The sequence below is a fragment of the Manis javanica genome, chromosome 3 (genome assembly GCF_040802235.1).
Source record: "Manis javanica isolate MJ-LG chromosome 3, MJ_LKY, whole genome shotgun sequence".
Classification (NCBI taxonomy): domain Eukaryota; kingdom Metazoa; phylum Chordata; class Mammalia; order Pholidota; family Manidae; genus Manis; species Manis javanica.
This window is the reverse complement of record NC_133158.1, coordinates 215,580,874-215,598,209: the sequence shown is the minus strand read 5'-3', so window position 1 is coordinate 215,598,209 and position 17,336 is coordinate 215,580,874. Positions and strand designations below refer to the sequence as shown.

The 17,336-nt window shown below is 35.2% G+C and overlaps 1 protein-coding gene across 4 annotated transcripts in view; it reads left to right on the top strand.

Annotated features, from left to right (window-relative positions):
- GALNTL6 (polypeptide N-acetylgalactosaminyltransferase like 6) overlaps positions 1-17,336 on the top strand; it is a 930,232-nt gene that overhangs the window by 411,954 nt on the left and 500,942 nt on the right. For all 4 annotated transcript variants that reach the window (XM_073232816.1, XM_036998902.2, XM_073232817.1 and 1 more), the window contains one exon: positions 12,091-12,257. In XM_073232816.1, the coding sequence (XP_073088917.1) occupies positions 12,091-12,257 (167 nt within the window). The remainder of the gene's footprint in view (positions 1-12,090; positions 12,258-17,336) is intronic.

The window sequence follows — 17,336 nt, the reverse complement described above, 5'->3', positions numbered from 1 at the left end:
AATCAAACTATTTAAAGGGAGGATGTTTCTTTCCTTTTTTATATTAGTTTAAATAAGAGAGGTAAGACATGAAGTCCCTTAATTTTGCTTCTCTCAACATGAGGAATTCTAAGTTTTAATTTTTAAATACTAAGATTAAATTTTATTTTTTGAAAGAGTTGCTTTAAATAAATATTTTGGCAATTTCAACAATCCTCTCTCAATAACTGATTAAGGAGGACCAGGAAGTTCAATTGGGATATAGGAGATTAAAACAAACTTATCAATAAATTGCCTTAATTTATGTTCATTTACATTTATTGAACACTATATTCAACAATTACATAATGCATTTTTTTCAATTACACATGAAATAATTCCTCAAGTAGACTGTACTCTTCTGCATAAAAATTTTCAATGAATGTCAATGAGTTGAATTAATAGAATATGTTCTCTGACCAACGTGAATTAAATTAGAAATCAGTAAAAAAAGAAATGCAAATACTTAGAAATTAATGCTTTTGTGAATAATCCATAGATCAAATGTGAAACCAGAGAAATCAGAAAAGATTTCAAGTTGAATGATAATGCAAGTACACCCCAAAGCTTGTTTATATACTTTGTGTGTAAAGCAGTCTTTATTGGTAAATGTATGGCTTCAAATGTTTAAATAAAGCAAGACAAAAAATTTAAAATTCATCATCTATATAAAATAGGTATAAAAAGGAAACAGCACATCAATGACTTCACTGAAAAGAGAAAAAAATATAAATTCAAATTTTATTACTTTGAATGTATTAATAAAATTTCTAAATTACCAGTTAGTATTTCTAAAGGAAAAAAAAGACCAGAAATACCACCAATTACCATAATCAGTCATGGAAGAGGGGGTATCATTGATGTGCAGCAGCCCCTTAAATCATAACGAAGGGCTGTTACAGACATCATCATGCCAAAAATTTGATACTTAGACAAGATGGACAATTTTCTTGAAAATCCAACTGACACTGTCACAAAATGAAACAGAAAGTCTGAATATTCCTAGAGCCATAAAATATATTTCATTTATAAATAAAAGCCTGCCAACAGCATTCTGGTTTCTTCATAAGATGAAATAAACACATGCTACTCTCATTCTGTTAAAATGTAATTATCAAACCCAGACAGATGTATCATTCCACCTAATTGAGGATTCCAGGAAAAAAATAGCAATAGGTGGAGGAGAGAAGGACATGAGAATTCAAAATAGCACTGAAATAATGCTGAATTCTTCAGTCCCTTAAGAAATGTTTGACAGTTTAAAGCAAAAATATAATACTTTCTAATTTGATTACAAAGTACACATACATGTAACAAAATGGTAGCATAAAAGAGAAAGTGTAAAGGGACCTATAGAAGATTTCTATGTTGAAAGTAAAGTGGTAGAATGCTAATTATAAATACATTGGAAAAATAAAGTATTTTGTAATCACTATAGCAAACAGTAAAATAACATGCAAAGATGTCATCAAAACCACAATGGATACATTGAAATAGAATACTAAACATGTATAAATAACCCAGAAAAAAGAGAAAAGGAGAAACAAAGAAGTTAAAAAAGTCAAAATGAAAGAAAACATGCCACTCAAAGGCAGCAGAATATATATTCTTCTCAAGTTACATGAAAGGCTCAACAAGATGGACCATATATCCTGGATCATAAAACAAATACTACAAATTTTAAAGATTGAGATCTTACAAAGTATATTCTTTGACCATAATACAATTAAATTAACTAGTAATAACAGAAAGATAACAAGACAATCACCAGACATTTGGACATTAAAACATATTTTAAGTTAATCAGTGTTTCAAAAATGAACATCCAGGAACATTCAAAATAGTTTGAAGTAAACACAAAAGTGAGTATTTTAAAATTCTTGATATAAATCACTTCTTAGAATGAAATCATTCTAATTTTCTATCATTCATTGCATATGAAAACAAAGACAAAAGATCTCAAATTCATAATCTAAGCTTTTACCTTAAAAAGCTTGAAAAAAGGAGCAAAATAAAGTCAGAGTGAATTTCTTACTGTAATTGTGGAATCGTCTCTATTTCCTTGCAGTTCTACCACTTTTGCTTCCTGTGTTTGGAAACTGCTGTCAGGTGTATGAACACTTGGATTGTTACGTCCTCTTGATGAACTTATCTCTTTATGATGAAATGAGCTTTTATATCCTGGTGGTCGTCTTTGCTTTGAAATCTATTTTGTTCACTATTAATGAAGCCAATTTCACTTTCTTATATTGGTGTTAGCATGCTGTATCGTCTTCTGTCTATTACTTTTAACCTTACTTGCATCCGTATGTCGAAAATGGGGTTTGTCAGTCGTAGCAGGCAGAATATGACAGTCTGCCTTTTATTTGCCCAGTTAGACTGTTTATGTTCAATGTGCCTACTGATGTGGTTGGTTCAAACACACCATTTCACTATTGCATTTCTGCTTGTACCATTCAGTCTTATTCTCTCTCTCTTCTCTCTCTGCCTCTGTTTGAATTAATTACACATTTTATCACTCCATTTACTTTATTTTTGGGGGGAATGTAGATATAACTCTTTCTTGTGTTATTTTAGTGGTTGTGCTATTAAGAATGTAGATATAACTCTTTCTTGTTTTATTTTAGTGGTTCTTTAGGGTTGATAGAATATAACATTAGTTTATCATAGTCTACTTTTAAATATTATTAAATGTCTTCATTTGTAGAATAAGAACCTATAACAGTACATGTCCATTTCTCCATTTCTGGCCTTTATGTTGATATTGCTGTATATTTTGTATCAATTTATGTTATAAATCTCAAAGTATGTTGCTACTCATTTTTGCTGCATTCTAATCAACTATCTTTCAAAATCATAATTCTGTTAAATAGTAATAAAAGTTATCTTGTCATTTGCCATCATAATTACCTTTGTTCTTTTCTTCATTTTTGTCTAGATGTAGACTTCCATTTGGTATAACTTTTCTGAAGGATTTCCCGTAATGTTTATTATTGTACAGGTCTTCTGATAAACGAGTTCATTCAATATTTGTCTGAATTTTTTTTTACTTTGGTTTTTGAAACATATTTTCATTGACTAAAGAGAACTAGGCTTATTTTTCTCTTTTGCGTTTCTGTTCTGAAAGGTGTCCCAACCCCCTCACTATCTTGCATTATTTCTAACAAATCTGCTGTCATTTTTGTCTGTGTTCTCTGCACTTCTATATCTTTTTTTTTCATTTTCTGGCTGTTTTTAAGATTGTGTCATTATCACTGATTTTAAAATTTAATTATGTCTACTTGTCTTATTTCCCTGTCAGTGTAATGTTAGTGACCCAGAAGACCCGGAGGTCTAGGCCTTCTTAGGACTTTTTTTCAAATGATAATTAGCAGAACTGTTTGTTATAGGCACTTATTCATTCATACTATTGAATGGCTCATTTCCTAAAATAGTTATGGAAAATAAATTGTACATTTCACAAAAATGTTTGAGCTAATAAAATAATTGCCTATGCCCTTTAAAAATATTATAGTATTTAATAATTGTAATAGTTTGGATTAATGTAAACATGTCATAAAAATACCAAAGATACAATGAGGTTTCCAAAAGATTATATAATCAGAAGTGAAGAATATTGGATTCTAATTCTTTGCTCTGTGTTACCTAGCTGTGTGAGTAATACTTTGCGAAAAAGTGTAAGCTCTTTAAGTCAGAAAGTGTCTCATCATTGTCTCACTTCTTCACGCAGTACCCTGTCTTGCCAATTTTCTTATAAAATAATTTGTTTAACTATTTAAAACTCTAAGAATCTTGGTTCCCAAGTAAATGAGGGACTAAATGTGATGATTTCTGAAATGTCCTGGCAGCTCTGCTTCTATAGATGTGACATCTTATGTAATTTTTTTGTCTGTGAAGAAATTGGATCTTCTTGAATTTTCCATTAAATGTAGCCTACCAGGCAGTTTTCTTTTACATTTCCTTTCTTGTTTGAAAGAAGGCAGACAACTAAAATGGTTGTGTTCATTATCTTTGCCAAATACTTCTGATTACATTCCTTCTAGACCCACAGGATTGCTCTTCCTGGGTCCTTGGGCTATGTGACTAATTCTGACCAACAAGCTATAAACAACAAGCAATGGGTCATTTCAGAGACAGACCGTTCAATTAGCAGCTTCAGACCAGTGCACTCGCTTACCTCTGGCAGAGCAACTGACCGCGGTCCCGGTGCTGGCTGTTCGCACAGACCACAGTGAGCAGGACCCTCCCGCCTCCCAGGGCGGTTCAAGTATAAGAAGCGAGAACGGCTCCTTCTGAGCTATTGGGATTGGCTGTTGTTTTTGACCACATTATAGCTTCCCAACTGATATATTTAAGTCGATAGGAAAAACCCCAATGAAACAAAAAATAAGGCCATACTCCAGATCAGCTCACAGAGTGAGCTAAGGATTGAAATATGCAAATACTTTCATCCTGATACTCTCTCTAATCTTGCAACCCAAGAATTTGAATATTATTAATGTGGGTTTTGACATTGTATCCAAAACCAAGCGCTCAGCCTTAGGCGGTGAGAAGCAGTGGTGGTGAGGAGAAAATGAAGGTCTCCAGAATCTCGAATATAAATATATCTAAATACCCAAAGTATAAATGTTGATAATGTTGCATGAGTAATAAGTTTTCTCTTTTAGACAAAAAATGTATCAGTATTAAGTCTGGTACTTATTTCAGTATCTGTAATTAACATTTATTTTTGGCCTGTTCCTATTGTTGAAAGAACCACTTATTTTTTGTGTGTGAAACCAATGAAATTATAAAGATAAATTAATGTAAGTGTGAAAGGAATGAGATTAAGTAGGTTTAAAATAAACATGCTGTTAAACTAAATGTATTTTTCTTTCTCAGTTTAGCAAATGCCAATAGAGAATATCAGTCAATATGTGTCTGTTCTGTTTTGGGAAAACAGAGGAGTATGAGAAATTTTCTATTGAAGTTTATTTTCCTTACTGAGAATAGTCTAGCAGAATGTTTACAGGCTAATTTAGTTTTTTTGTCAGCTTTTAAAATGCCTTCATGATTTGTCATTTCTCTCAAGTAACTTTTTAAAAGATGTAAACTGTTTCTTTTATCCCTCTGGTGTATTTAAAATTTGAAGAATGTTTTTTCAATTCATTTAGATCAATTGGTACTTAACAAATAGATATTAAGTAAAATCGTTTACTTAAATAGCTCATCTCCAGGATTCCTAAACGCTAAGTTAATTCTAAGCAAATTATTATTTTAAAATAATACAGCAATATGACATGATGTAATTACAAGTATTTTCATTCATATCCCTATAAAATGAATGCAACAAATGCCGTAATTTGGCCCTATTTTAGCTGTGAATTTGCTCTGTATCTATAACTATAATCCTATACATTGTTTAACTTTCATTTCTTCAACACAGTTGCATATTGCTACATTGTCTTCACATTTAACAAATTTGCACTCTCAACCTGATTTGAGGTAAACCTCGAGTCAGGTTGCAGATTCTTAATAAACCCCCGGATATGATATGATTTCAGTATTTCTAGAGATGCCACAACATAGTCATCCAGACTACAACTTCGTGAACCAATGGCTGAGTTTGGAAGTGAATCCAATTTTCTTTGGAGAAGGCTAAGTACTAGAATGACTAAGTATAAATCAGCCTGATTAAACACTGTCACAAAGAGGCTGGTTCTCCTTAGAGTAAAAATCAGATCACACTTGCATTATTTTTCGCCCAAACAACTACAGTCTCTTATCTTTCTGTCTCTCGTCTGCTGTCTGCAACGCATTGTCTGCCCTGAAGCCAGAGGAGTGTGTAAACATGACCCTGTCTTCCTTATTATTAACAATATGTGAAATACTTCACATTGACTGCAGGCTGATGTCCACGTTCTTCAGCATCACATTCAGGATGCTGCGTGATCTGTTCTCCATGTGCAGACTCATCTATTAAGACCGCCCTAATTCTTTCAGACAAACTTAGTCTTCTTTCCTTCGGATTCTCATTGCCTGTGGGCCATCTATGCACCACTGGTCTCATCTGAGTCTGCTCGTGTTACATTTCTGTCCATTGGTCTGTGAATCCGTAAGGGCAGAAACTGTAATTTGTGCATCTTTGTATCCTAAGTGTCTCTCACTTTCCCTCATGCAGTTTCTGTCTCTCCCAATTTCCTATCTTCTTCCAGAGGACTTGACAGGTGAAATAATACCAACGAAAACAACTAGAATAACAGCAGCATCATAACGATAATATTCATCAAATTGTTACCGCTATCAGATATAATACATAGTAAGCGCTTTGCCTGGGTCACCTAATGCAGTTCACATTAGCACATTATGAAGAAGGGTCCTAGTCCTTTTTTGCCCCGGTGCTCCCCCATGTGAGAGAACTAGTCATAAATAACTTGCCTATTTTCACACAGGTGTAAGGGGCAAAGCCATCATTTGAACCTACATAGCCTGATGTATAAAGTGTGATTTTTTTGATAGGGCTTGGGAAACAATTATCAGCACAAGATATTAGTGAGTTTTCAGTTGAAAAAATAAATTACAGACACTTATGTAAAGAAGTTAACTAGACGTCTAATAGTCTACTAATTAGAATGAGGCTATTTCATATGTACACCCTGTAAAGTCCTCGGAATCGTATTACATAGGCATAGAGAAGGTTCTGAATAGAACATCAGTAATAATTGAAAAGATGAAAGGATAAAATACATGTGTGATTATTTTTTTAAAATTTATTAAAATATTCCCAGGTGTAACAAACTGTAAACTTCATAACTCAACAAAAATATTAAATCTTTCTTAAAAGAATTTTGACCATCCCTTTGAATTCAAGGATTCTTTCTTGCCCAGTATGATTTACACGCCTATGTCTGAACTGTATTCCTTAGATGCAGATACTGAGACAAAAACCTGAATGCAGTAATTTAAGGAGGAATCACGGCTAGTACCAGGGAGGCAGGGTAAACATGTACGGGTGGGGGGTGAAGGAGCGAGCGGGTCAAAGGCCCTTGGCCAAGATGCTTGTCCCGCGGGCAGCTGGGGCTCGAGGTTCCTGCAAACAACATAGAAACCACTGCAGTTACCCCTCGGCAGGGCGCTTATTCTCCAACTGACATCCTTCAGTGGTTGGCATCTGGGCCGGGGCGTTAAGGTCCCAGGACTTCTCATCTGCCTTTGATCAGAAACGAGGGGAGCACCTGGCTGGCTCTGTGCAGGTGCCCACCATGGGCTCCTGCTGGCAGGCACTGGCCAGCGAGCGCTAAGGGCTTGTTAGCGGTGCTCCAGCCTACCGCTCACAGGCCCGTCCCTCCTGAAAGGCAGATCTTAACCTTGAGCTGCACATGGACATGCATATAGTTGCATACCCAGGCAGAGGTGTGTGTATCATATACACGATCACGGTGTTCAGCGGGTATCTTTGGCACTCCAGCCTTCATGTGGTCACACTGAGCCCACCTTCACCCTCAGCCCTGCACCCTATACACCACACCCCCACGTCTGCATTCTGTAAGGTCAGTTCTGCATGTCCAGACCATGGGAGTCCTCCTCAACTACTTCTCCCTGACGGTTACCAAGGCACGTCGACTCTATTCCTGAGGATATCTTGAACCTCATTCACAAGCCAACTTGAACTGTTGCTTGAATTTCTGCAACACTTTCATTGGCTCAAGGGCTTCCCCTCAATGTCATGCAGCATCCTCTCAGACTTCTACACCATCCATTTCACTTTAAAACTGTGACTGTTTATCATTCTGTATCTCCTATTATATCATAAATGTCTTGAAGTAGGGGACAAGGTTTTTTTGTCTGTTCTTTTATCTGTATTTTGGATCCTGGCTTATCCTCAGCCCCCCATAAATCATTGTGACTTCAGTGAATGAATGAGTAGAGAGGATCCTTCCACCTCTCACGTGTGGTAATAATTTGAGCTCACATAGATGGAAATTATTGGAAACATTTTTATGAAGAAAGTTCTATTTGCACATGATCAGTCTTGCATCCATTTCTGTCTGTGTTTTTTTCTGAATGGATTGTATGTAGTCATTCAACACTTTAAAGTTATAAGCCTATTGATTGCACAGAGAATATTACCCTGAATGCAATTATTATTTAATTAATAAGCAAGGGATGTGCAAACTGTCTCATCTTAATGTTTAAAATATAATTTGCCTTCTTGGGATTTCCCAAGAACATTCCAAGTGCCATTTCCCGAGCCTTTCAGATATGATGGTTTGCCCAGGTGGGGGCAATTATCTTGAATTTTGATATAGGGAAGACAGTTATCTTGGGCCTTTGGCTTTGTTGAAAATAATGATGGTTCTACACAATTATGGCAAGGTGTGATGAATTACTTTAAGCTCTTTTCCAGGTTTGTGCTTTACATGTGGAAGCATCAGTCTCATTACAGTCCCTTCCAGATCACTGAGGGAACTGTTTCCTATGATATCCCCTATTTTTTTATTTTACCAAATGTATATCACAGTGGTTCAACAGCCCTCCCCCTCTCCAGCCCCCACCCACTCCCTCTCCTTGGTAACCACTAGTCACTTCTCTGTGTCTTTGAGTCTAATGCTGTTTTGTTCCTTCTGTTTTGCTTTGTTTTTATATTCCACAAATAAGTGAGATCATTTGGTGTTTGTCTTTCTCCCCACTGGCTTATTTCACTGAGCATAAAATACCCACTAGCTCCATCCATGTTGTTGTAAATGTCAGGATTTCTTTTCTTCTTATAGCTGAATTATATTCCATTGTGTATATGTACCACATCATCTTTATCCATTCATCTATTGCAATAAACATACGGGTGCATATGTCTGTTCAAATCAGGGATTTTATTTTCGTCTGGTAAATTCTTAGGAGTGGAATTACTGGGTCAAATTGTCTTTTTATTTTTAGTTTTCTGAGGAACCTCCATACTGCTTTCCACAGCAGTTACATCAATTTACATTCCCACCAACAGTATAGGAGGGCTCTTATTTCTCCACATCCTTGACAGCATTTGGTTCTTGTCCTTTGAATAGTGTCCATCCTAACTGGTGGGAGGTGATACCTCATTTTGGTTTTAATTTGCATTTCCCTGATGATTAGTGATGTAGAGCATCTTTTCATGTGCCTATTGGCCATTTATATTTCTTCTGTGGAGAAGTGTCTGTTCAGGTCATTTGCCCATTTTTGATCAGGTTATTTGTTTTTTTTGGATGTTGATGTGTCTGAGTTCTTTATATATTTTGGATGTTAACCCCTTATCAGATAAGTCATTTATGAATATATTGTCCTATATTGTAGGATTCCTTTTTGTTCTGCTGATGGTGTCCTTTGCTGTACAGAAATGTTTTAGCTTGATGTAGTCTCACTTGATCATTTTTTATTTTGTTTCCCTTCCCTGAGGAGATATTTCCAGAAAATAGTTGCTCAAGTTTATATTTAAGAGATTTTTGCCAAGTTTTCTTCTATGCATTTCATGGTTTCATGACTTACATTCAGGTCTTTGATCCATTTTGACTTACTTCTGTGTATGAAGTTAAACAATAATCCAGTTTCATTCTCTTACATGTAGCTGTCTCCTGTTGCCAGTACCAGTTGTTAAAAGGGCTATCATTTCCCCATTGTATGTTCATGGCTCCTTTATCCTATGTTAATTGACCATATATGCTTGGGTTTATATCTGGGCTCTCTATACTGTTCCATTGATCTATGGGTCTGTTATTGTGTCAGCACTAAATTGTTTTAATTACTGTGGCTTTGTAGTAGAACTTGAAGTTAGGGAGCATAATACCTCAGCTTTCTCAGGATTTTTGGCTATGTGAAGTCTTTTGTGCTACCATATGAATTTTAGAACTATTTGGTCTGGTACGTCAATAGAGATTGCATTTAATCTGTAAACTGCTTTGGGCAGGATGGCCATTTTGATAATATTAAATCTTCCTATCCATGAGCATGGGATAGATTTCCATTTTTTTGGGTCTTCTTTAATTTCTCTCATGAGTGCCTGGGAGTTTTCAGAGTATAATTCTTTCACCTCCTTGGTTAAGTTTATTTCTAGGTATTTTATTCTTTTTGATGCAATTGTAAATTGAAGTGTTTTCCTAATTCCTCTTTCTGCTAGTTCATTGTTAGTGTATAGAAATGGAACAGATTTCTGTGTATTAATTTTGTATTCTGCAACTTTGCAGAATTCAGTTATTAGTTCTAGTAATTTTGGGGTGGATTTTTTAGGGTTTTTATGTACAATATCATGCAATCTGCAAACAGTGACAGTTTAACTTCTTCCTTAAGAATTTGGATGGATTTTATCTCTGTGTTGTCTGATTGCCATGGCTAGGACTTCCAGTACTATGCTGAATAAAAGTGGGGAGAGTGGGCATCCTTGTTTTGTTCCTGATCTTAGGGGAAAAGCTTTCAGCGTTTTGCCATTGAGTATGTTAGCTGTAAGTTTGCCATATATGGCCTTAATTATGTTGAGCTACATACCCTCTATACCCATTTTTGTTTTTTAGGTTTTATCATGAATGGATGTTCCATTTTGTTTTTCTTCACCATTTTATGTCATCCTAAAGTTAATCTCAGGTTTTTTGTAGTATTTAATACCCATTTCATGTTATCATTTTGATGGTTTTTCCAACTCTTTTCATTGTATTCTAAAACATCACAATCTACTGTCTTTATAAATATTGTTACAAACAATAAGTTCTGAGATTAAATAATAAAGTTACAGGACAAAATTGGGAATGTAATATTTGAATATTAAGTTATTTGTCTTAAATGTTTAATTATCATTAATCTCCTAAGATAACCTTTTTGGCTTTAATTACATTTTATCATATTGTCCTAAGCTGTAGGGCACTATCTCTTGTTTTAGAATGAAAAAGTACTTCATATATCCTATTGAGATCTTACTAAACTGAAGTGTTGAAATAACTGTCTAGAAAAACACATATTTTAAGTGATGTTTGGAATGTTCTTCTCTATTTCCATGCATCTTGGTAGAATCTATGCATAATTCCAGATCATGCTATGGTTTGTTTCCTCATCTTCAGGCAAAAGATGAAGCATTAGATGCTCCTGAGTATAAACACAAGCTCTGTCTATTTCTAGATTTCCATTCTCTTTAGTTTTTAGGTTATTAATATCAGGAAAAATCACTAATTCTGATAACTGCTTGAAATTTTAACTTATTTTAGTTTTGAAGTAACTCAAAGATTTCACAAGCTTCAGTGAATTCATCATCATCAGTGAAAATTGGGCAACTATGTCCAAAGCTGAGCTAGGAATTAAGTGAGATTTGAGACCATGTTCCTGCCCTCACATGCCTTATAAATTAATTAAATAAATCATAAGTATGCAAAAATAACAATTACATGTAGTAAATTGCTTTTAACTATGCCAAAATTTAAAGCCTGCTTTCTTTTTTGCATCTCAGATTGATTCACAATGGGAGAAGCAACATGAGATTTCTTTTTATAATTTCCATTAGAAATATGATAGTGTCTTGGCTGGGATCTTAATGTAATCTTATGTGGTTTTATCAGTTTATTATTTAAGATTAAATCTTCATTTATTTCAAGGCTGTGTTTCCCCCCACCAAGAACTACAAATGCAGCCCAGCCATGAAACATAGCAGAACCCAAACTGACTGATGAACCGTAATTATTACAGAGGTTGAATTTCTAAAACTTTCCAGGAAATCCATATAAATCTCAACCATGTGCTCAGTGGGAAAAATTTTGATACATAAAATTTATCCTTATTACCATTAGATAACAATAGGAAAAATGCACATTAACAAGAGTACAGCATTTCAATGCCCTCCTTACCTGGTATTCGAGCCCCTGATACAAAAGAGCATAGGAAATAATTCCATTATGATGTGAAAAGGGCTCATTAATGAATTCCATGAATGAGTAGAGTAACTGTTACGATGTACAAGCTGTGGGTGGGCAGGTATTAGACAAAGTCTAGTTCTCACAGGTGTCTGATGGCAGGAGTAAATGGCAGTATTAGACATACTACAGTTTTGCATCTGACCCAGCTTTTTCCCTCCATTATCCCCCCCAGCTGTAAGCACAAGATGTACCTGGAGAGGTTGCCGAACACCAGCATCATCATCCCGTTTCATAACGAAGGCTGGACGTCACTTCTGCGCACCATACACAGTATAATCAACCGGACCCCAGAGAGTCTGATAGCAGAGATCATTCTCGTAGATGACTTCAGTGACAGAGGTAAGACACAGCTAATATTTTATCAGATTTGTCTTCACCTGTATAATCATTACAGACTTTAAAAAAGACAGAAAAATTATTGTGCTGTTTTTTATTCTATCTGAAAGGTGATCATGATGTTTTGTCTATGTTGTGATTTCATAAATGTTGGTCAAATGCAAAAAAAAAAAACGAAATGAGAAGTTATCAGTGTCATTTGTAGAACTATAAGAAATCTGCGTTACACTTCTGTTGTGAATTAGGTGTTGGCAATATGCCTCAAATTCCGCTTTTGGCTTGAGGACAAACATTGTGAAATATGGTGTTGGAAGTACATATGAGTGGTAAAATATTCCAGTAGAATCATAAAATCTGTTCCTGTTCCTGGAAAGTATCTGTTCTGTTACTGACCAGCATGATACATTTTCCAGGCTGCACTTGTGTTACTTGATAAACATTAGAAATTAAAAGTAACACAAATAAATACTCTGATTTGGCAATTCTGTTTTACCATATTTTAACAATAATAGAAAAAACTGATCTAGTAGTGCAGTAGAGAATTTTTCATCAGTTTGAATGTTTTCACCATTCTGATAAACACAATTTGGTTTATAAGGCAGGGGAATACAAAGTTTCCTGACATTAGGACTTCATTAATCACGTTTGGTTTAAATATGAGAATTGTTAATTCTGCAGAGGAAGTTTTAAAGTCCCTCTTTGGTGCCTGGTGTGAGCAGAGAAGAGGAAACCTTCTCTAACGACATCCATCAATTGGGGAATATAATTTCTACCTTACGTTTCATTGTGCAAAGGAGCTCTGCTTACCTGTCTTGCAAGATATATCTGCAAGGAAGAGCGCCGGTAAAATAGATATCCGCGTATTATTCTCCTGCCTCACAAGAAAATATATCTTGAAATCAAATGGGTTAATTGAAGTTTTGGATGTTTCACTTACAGCAAAAATGTCATTTTCTTCATCACATTAAGAAGTTCTATGAAAGTGAAACTGCTTGGTGTGTTCATTTTTGGGTTTCTTTAGCAGTTTGTCTTCAATCATTCACTTCAAATACCGATTCAGGGTTTGCCTAATACTAATATGTATTGAAGTTTATATGACAAAAATGAGGTTGGCATTGTTCCATTAAAATAGTAGACTTCTAACTTGGTAATTTAGATGGGTTTCAGAGCTGCTTTTTGCCCTGCATTACTTAGGTATATATGTATTCAGTTCTAACCAGGAATACAAACCAGTATCTAAAATTGAAATTTATTAATTAAAAATTAATTTAATACATTGATATCTTCCCTTTTTTTAAAAAAATTCTACCTGAGACTACTTATTTCCAAATAGTCATTATTGCCTCAAGCTAAAAATAGGCATTTGAAGTGGTAAAGGCCAAAAACTTGTTTTTAGTAAAAGAATGAAAAAAGAGAATAAAGATGTGGGTCTGCACATCGCCAAATAAATGGTATTTTTGTTTGAGCGGTACCAAGAAAAATAAGACCGTGTATCTGTGGAGAATTTTCTTCTTAATTAACTTGGTAAACTACTTAGAACAACAGAATTTTGACCTGGGGGCGATATAGTAAGAAACATTTGGTGGCAGAAAACTGTGGTCTGTAGAGCTTTTCTTTGCTGAATATTTCTCTGGGGGAATTTTTCAACTGCAAGTCTTTAAAGAGAGAGAAATAGCGTCTACATTTGTCTTGATTTCAAATTGCTGTCACCTTTTGTACAACAGCAACTTTGACGGACTGTCCTTCTGGGTGTGTTGTCACGTGGGAAGTAGGTGTGTTACCGAAGGTTGTCAGTGTGAATAGTGTTGGTGAAGAAGGACAGCAGGAAAAGGATTATTTGGGATAGGAATGGTGATTTTGACTTTCCTACTGGTCATTTTCAAGGATAATAATTATTTTAATGCTTTGGTAAATCTTTTTTGATATTTCACTCCTATGAACTATCACGTGAAAGTATTATTTGATGATCATTAAAATTTTAAAAACTTAAATTATTTTAAACATTGCTTTTTTGAGATTTTCTCAACTGAATCAGATGTAAAGCCCAAGAATAACTATCCATTTGCCTACCTGCCTACCTATCTCTTCTCCAGAAACAACAGTTAGAGGGCATGTGAAGACAAATTGTGGTAATTTGTGACAAGTTGGAAAAAGTAGAACTGTTTAACATTTAAAAGATCTCTGATTTTACCAATAAACCAGTAATTCACTACAGATAATGACGAAAAAATAAATTGTAGAGTTTCATCAAATGGAGGATAAATAGAGCATGTTTACCTTCTAAATCATATGAGCAGCCTTATGTCGGTGTTTATCAAAATCCTTTTCAAGATTACTTTAACTATTACAAGGGAAGAAAGGGAATCCAAGACATTTCTTGCTTGAAGAGCGGCTAAGGCGGAGACCTCTCTGTCCCTTTTTATTGATAGTACCTGTTGCCTTGCTGTTAAATGCTATTATACTTTATACCTTAAGTATACTTGGATTTTTTTGGGGGTGGAAAGCAACCCTGAAATCATAAGCCTGTAAAATGTAGAGTCACGCTTACCAATTCTTTAGAAATCAAATTAAGAAGGCTAAACACATTTTAAAGAACAAGAAGATAGAGTGATTTTGGGCTTCCTTTAGGAAATTATTTCTGAAATGTACAGTCTATATTTATTTTTATTTACAGAACTATATTCCAATTCTGGTGTGTGCATCTAAACACCTTTGCACTTAGAGCTTTTCTACATACTCTGTAATGTCCTTTGGCCAAAGGCAATCAGATTTTTACAAAATGTAACTCAAATATCAGTGCTTCATATTTTATGACCTGCAGGACAATAGAATGTCTGCACACACACACAACAAAGAAAGCCAACATCTTAGTCAGCCATGTTAATAGCATAAAGTATAAGTTCAGTGTCACTTGAAATTCATTGTTTCCCCAAATGTAAGCATTATAGTGACTGGCAGATTCTGTAGTAGTTGGTTTCCTAGCAAGAGAGAAAGAAAATACTAAAATACTGTATTATTACAGAATGATTACAAACCTTGCAAAGTGATTTTTTTAAAAATCTGTTTGGATAGGGTTGAACCAGTTATGAAATTGCTTTAAAAAAAAGAAGAAGAAAAGCCTTACCCCATCCAGCAGTTCTCAGTTTCGATCTTCTTCCTCAAACAAGCTGGGTAGGCAGAATGTTACTTTAGCCTGGGAGCATAAGCCTACTGCCTGTGAAAGCACGAAGCCACAGGCCTGCAGGTACATCTTCAGCGACTGTCTTTTTGCTGCCTGAAGTTTACCAAAGTTAGTGAATGTGATCATTATTATTTTTTTCCAGTAAGCTCTCAGAAATGCATTTAACAACTTAACTTGAGGCCCGTACCAAGGGTTCATGATGACTTTAAAGCAGGACTGATCCTGGGCTTATCTCCAAATGCCAGGCAACCTAACAGCATCCACATGGAAAATGCTGAAATGTGTGAAATAAGCAGCAGCTTAACCTCAGAGATAGGGGGTGTTTGGGCCTGACGGTTCTCTAACTTCCTGGTTTTAGATGAATGCAAGTTCATACTGAGGATAGTCACGGGAGAGAGCAGACACGCTTCCCCTCAGGCGAATAGGAGGGGCCACTGTGCGCACACACCAACACCTGCGTGTGCAAACACACTCACTCTTTTTGCCCCTGCTGTCTCCAACTTCCTGGCCTGGAAAGGTAGGCGCTGAGTATTTGAGTGTCACAGACTTACGGTGTCCCAAGTACTAGTTAGCGAGAAAACCAGAGCCCAAGACTATCTCTCAATCTAGCAAGGGCAGCGGCTTTAAAGAAGTCGGTTAACTTCTGCAGACAGCACAGATGGGGGCTACTCAAAGTGTGGTCCTTGGACAGCAGCATCGCATCACAGTGTGGCTTCTTAGAAATGCAGAAACTCATGCCTCATGCAGATGCATCAGGATTTTCATTCTTACAGATCTATATGTAGTTTCTATGTAATCAATGTTTCAGAATAACTGTCCTGTGTTTCACATTTGGCCTTGAAGCATTGATGAGTAATAGGGATGTGCAAATAGCCTAACTTCTATTGTTTCTTATACATTTATTATGAAATAAATTTTTCTGTTTTAATTTTTTAGTGTGTACTTCATACTGAATTTACAAATCTATAAGGAAATCGTTGGGGTGAAAATTCTATAGCATTATTTCTGTACCATTTTCTGTATTTATTTTACATTTATTATTACATTTCTTTGACAGAGTTTGGTATTTTTACAAATTTGTAGACATTTTATCTGCCTTCTTATGAAATCATTTTATAGCACTGTATATTTAGTCACAGGTTACTGCCTTCAGTTATCCCTTGCCAATTTTTCTTCTTTGTTACAAAAATGCCTTCCAACATTTTGTAAAATTTTTTGCTTTGAAACCTTTCAATAATTTTCACACCAACTTCAGAAAGAGAAAGAAGATTATGTATAACATGCACAGAAATATTTATATGGAAAAATATATACCAATCAACAGCAAAGCAGTTTCTTTGAAGGTTCCCATTAACATAAAATTCTTAGCCTCTTCACATGGTTGAAAGCGTTTATAAATCCTTAAAATTGTGAGACTTAAATCTTTTCACAAATGATAGTGATGAATCTTGAATTTCAGGTTCTATTTTACTCAAATAGTCTCCAAGTATACATTAAAGAAGCTTCCATAACCAGACAAATCAGTTAGCACAAGCTTTACAACCATTCAAAGTTGGAAGATACCATCAGTGTGAAAAGGTCGTAAAATAGATGAAGAATGACAGTGCATTTCTATTTTGCCTGATAAAATACTAACACTGAAGTGCACATAACGATTCTGAGGTGACAGCCAGCACAAATGTCTCGGAGCTGGTCTCCCATCGGGTGCTCCACGAGACTAGGAGACAAGTCATTTTCATGTCGCGGATTTATTGAGAGCTAGTCTCTGTAAATAACTCTTGGAATTGTTTAGATTTAATATTCAAATTTTAAATTGTAAGGAAAATTGCATTTAAAAATAAAAATGTTTCAAATACTAATAAGTAGCAGGAACTAAGAAAACATGATAAAACATTAATGTG